This window comes from Bremia lactucae, linkage group LG6 (assembly GCF_004359215.1).
Source record: "Bremia lactucae strain SF5 linkage group LG6, whole genome shotgun sequence".
NCBI classification, from domain to species: domain Eukaryota; phylum Oomycota; class Peronosporomycetes; order Peronosporales; family Peronosporaceae; genus Bremia; species Bremia lactucae.
Window position 1 is genome coordinate 5,504,123 of NC_090615.1, and position 4,140 is coordinate 5,508,262.

Consider the following 4,140-nt stretch of genomic DNA (forward strand, 5'->3'; position numbering starts at 1 on the left):
CCGTTCACATCTGCCATGAATTCGTCAGAATCTACCGAGGAGATAGTAGATCTCCCGGAGATGTTTATATGAAGCTAAAAGACCTTAGCTTTAAGGGTCTAGACTAAGGCTTAAGAATAGAGAAAAATAATGCTGTGTTAATATATTTAATTTCCTACGTAACGATCTTTAACTACTACTGAACTTATTATATTAATAACTAACTGAGTATGGCGCCTCCTTGCGCACCGCACAATCGTGTCTTATAACGATCGGCGGGGTTGATTTGGACTTACGTCAACCAATCAATAGAGCTAATATCTTATTGCATCCATATTACCAAATTTGGTAGTATTGGGACTATTTAAGTCAAAATTATCAAAATTAGTAATTTCTTACTGCTGTATTTATTTCCTCTCGTACGAAATAATATTTATTATTCCTCTTATAGATAATATTACTATGTAACGGAACACACCGTTTCAGGCTTCAACTTTTTCTTTTTGTCACTTTGTAAAAAGACAGATGGAAATTCTTGGGATTGAAAGTGTATTGAGGAATTATTTATTGTATTCTCGAGGACATCTTTTTGCCATCTTGCAAATGCGCAGCCGCAGCTGATGGTAGAAAGCGGTCGTGGCATATAGTTGCTATCGAATGGGATAAACGAAGTTGTCGCTTCCGTCAGGAAATTGGCCACTTCGAGGCTATAAAACACCGAATGTCATGAAATTGAGCTACAATAACGCACAACTTCGACAAAGTGTTTTTAAACAGCTCGACGGGCTGTCGTTTAATGTTCTTGTCTCTATGGAAAAGCTGTCGAAGAAATTATATTGCAATATGTCACAGCTCCCACAACACGTCGATTTCATGCGGATGTTCCGTCGAGTGCGACAAAGTTGCTAAGATCCGTATTTAGATGGGAATTTGTAAATACTGTAAGAGATTTCATGCCTTAAAGAAATTGGCTTCTTAAACAATTTATTGTGACACGTGGTTATGGCCCCCTTTAGGTATAAAAACTATTAATGCGGCTCTGCGATTGAGCAGTTTCTCCTTGTCTTTTTTATCATGAGCTGTGCTCAGAGCATAGGGCCGGATGGCGCCGCTAGGAGATGTGGGACATCAGCAGCGAATTATCATGAAAGCGTCCGAGGGAAACAGCGGGTGCTTGGATGCGTCTGTTTGCACACCCTGATGAAGTCCATACAGTACACGCAACTCTAATCTGGAACATTCTCTGTCGTTATCCACACATTTAAAGCCGTAATTCGGATTTTTTTCTCTAGATAAGCTGCTTCGCTGTAGCTGATGGGATCACTGCATTGATCAGTAAGCTTTCACTCGTGCGTTAGCGCCGAGTTTAGTACAAAATAACACTTACGGCGATCTCGAACATCTGACGAATGTCAAAAGCAAATGCAAACGACCAAAGCATAATCAAGCATATGTTCTCGCGGAAATTTGAATGTGATAGCACGCAAGGACCGGCCGAGCAAATATTATCATGCGATGTATATTAAATATGCTTCCATGTAAGTATTACGTCGTTGCGATTTTCGTCTTTGCGCTTTTGCCGTAGAGTCAGTCACTGATAGGCATCGTCGATGTGCAACAATTGGCAACGAACGGAAAATGAAAAGTGTGCAACGATTTGGCACTGCATCATTGGTGTCAACCGCTCTGCCACAGCGTAGGATAAAAGTTGACTAGCCTTTTATGCAAAACAACAAGGCTATCCTTCAGTTGAACATTAAAATCGACGCTTCCTTAAACTGATCCCACAGATGCACCGAAAACAGTGCGGAGTTCGATTGAGCCATTTTCGCCTTTGACAATACTACATAAGATCTCACTCTAAAAAACAAGAGGCTTAAGTACCGAGCAATGTATTAGAGCTCGGGCTGACGCATTCTTCATGGTATGCTACGTGACAGTACGCGACTTGCACGGAAATTGACAAAAAGGCCGCACCATTCATAAACAAATCAGTTCATTAAAATTACAATCGGACTTGAGTTGTTTTTTGCTCATAATCTAAAGATAGCTATAAGGATTGCCCATCCATCTACGTTTCTTTTTTCTTTGCCGGTTGCCCCACTTTAGCAATTAGCCTCATCCTCTTATGTTGTTGATCGCAAATGACAATGAAAGGTAAATTTTGCTTGATTGCCCGACTTCATTATACTTTTTGCATCCTCAAACAATTCGGCTCCTTCAATCAGTAGCAATGCGCACAAGTTTCTTGATCTTCGTGGCTGGGGCAACGCTTTTAATCATGACCAAAGCTACGACCACAGCAGATCCGACGAAGAAGACCGCGGTCCCAGCAATTGAAAAACCTCGACACTTTAAATCAATTTCATACAACGAATTGAAGCATGGCCAAAGCAATCCTACGGTTGTTCGCCGTTATGTAGCAGCGTAGACCATAATAAAGGAGATTAAACGCGCCACGTCTTTTCAGCAGTGCTTCTGGTGTCCCTCGAAGCGAGTTTACGAAACTTCAATTAAACATTTAATTAATTCGAAAACAACACTTTTGTATTTTTCTCAGTTGGGTGTCCATCTCACTACGTATCAACATATGCATCTTCAGCTACCTCTCTAAGCATTCGCCAACTCAACTTTTGTGCAGATTTTCTGTGTGGGATGACTCGTTTGGTATAGCGAATTTACGAAAATTCATGCACCGAAAAGCGGGCTGACGTCTCTTTGTTGATGTGTGCTACGTGGCGTAGCTGTTGAGTTAAAGGCAAATACCGAGGTAATTTATTGATTGAGGCCCTTAGTTTTCATGCTAACTATGTTACATTTAAGCCTTTGACAAGAAATATTGTCGTGTCTACCTTTTTATCACATCTCGTTATTTAGGGAAATGCTGCCTTGTTTTCACACCCTTCCTGCGAATTCTTGTAATCACACCTTCCCGATTTTGCAAAATATCAAAATGTTCCACTTTTTGGGATGTTTCACGTAAATGGCACTGCATTTGCAACATGCATCTAACGCAACCAGCTCTCTGCTTCCGAGAAGCGCACGCAAATTTGGCACAAACTGAGGAATGGATTCTTGGACGGCAACGGCGACATTGAATTGATAAGTTGGCCAAAGAACGGGAGGTTGTGCGTATTACGAAAGTGTGGACCTAATTGATGAGCGTCACGCTCGAGGATGGCGCAATTGCAAAGTTTTACAAGGTATGCTTACGGGATCACTGCCGCATTGATTATTGTGTGCATTCGGGGACGCAACAGCGCCGGCTCGATACGGCCTTTATCCCATTGAACATGCCATTTCAAAGACTTGTTGTCACGAACGCTGGAAAACCGGAAATTAAAGACTAGAACGCATCTGTGCGCGTCACAATGTGCGAAAGGGTAGCAAATATTACGCGAAATAGCCGCGTGAGCACGCGTATATTCTTGAAGCATAGTGCTGAAGACGATAATGACACCGCACTCTTATCCGAAATCATATCTAACGACCAAGAGGTTGTGGTGTAACGGGCTAAAGTTGCCCTAACGTTACACAGTCCCCGTTAGTACACTTGGTGTGCTTAAAGGGGATGATCAATTACTAAGAAATAGTAATTCTACCCAGCACTCGGATGTTGTGCAAATTTGTGACCAACCCTTGTGTATGTGATGCACATGGGTGCATTCACATTAGGAGGGATGACGCCCAGCGTCATCCGTTACGCGAGGTATCTAGAAAGATACGCTCGCAATACATATTAAGTGTTAACGATAGAGATGACATTTTAATTGGTAAAAATAGTTATTTGTATTTAATTCTATTAAATATAAATCAGTCTGAAAACTACTTCCTACTTGGTAAGTGCGCACGTGGAGACGGACTACCGCTCCCGTGACGACAGTTAACCAGAGTACTTAGTGTGTTGGGTGAGGTCGCTTGCGCGCCTACCACAACTACCTCACTGCACGCAAGAGAAGCAGGTTAAACCGCTTCCTCGGTGTGCTAGGGTGTGTGTCTAAGTAGAGCGTGGCCGCATTACGACGTGCCCGCCTACACTTGGTAGCACTTGAAATCCTTCCCACGACCCGCATCTCTGCGTGTGTACGTGAGGATGAGCCTCAATATTGATTGGGCTCATTTTCCCCACCTCTCCGAACATCATCGGGAGGTGGCAGGGCT

The 4,140-nt window shown here is 42.6% G+C and overlaps 1 protein-coding gene across 1 annotated transcript; it reads left to right on the forward strand.

Moving 5' to 3' along the window:
- Nucleotides 1-2,212: 2,212 nt before the first annotated feature.
- Nucleotides 2,213-2,410, forward strand: CCR75_005170 (uncharacterized protein; the record flags this gene model as incomplete). The annotated part of the gene is made up of 1 exon (XM_067963252.1): nucleotides 2,213-2,410. The coding sequence occupies one exon, from the start codon at nucleotides 2,213-2,215 to the stop codon at nucleotides 2,408-2,410; it is 198 nt and encodes a 65-aa protein (XP_067818193.1).
- Between the last annotated feature and the right edge of the window lie 1,730 nt (nucleotides 2,411-4,140).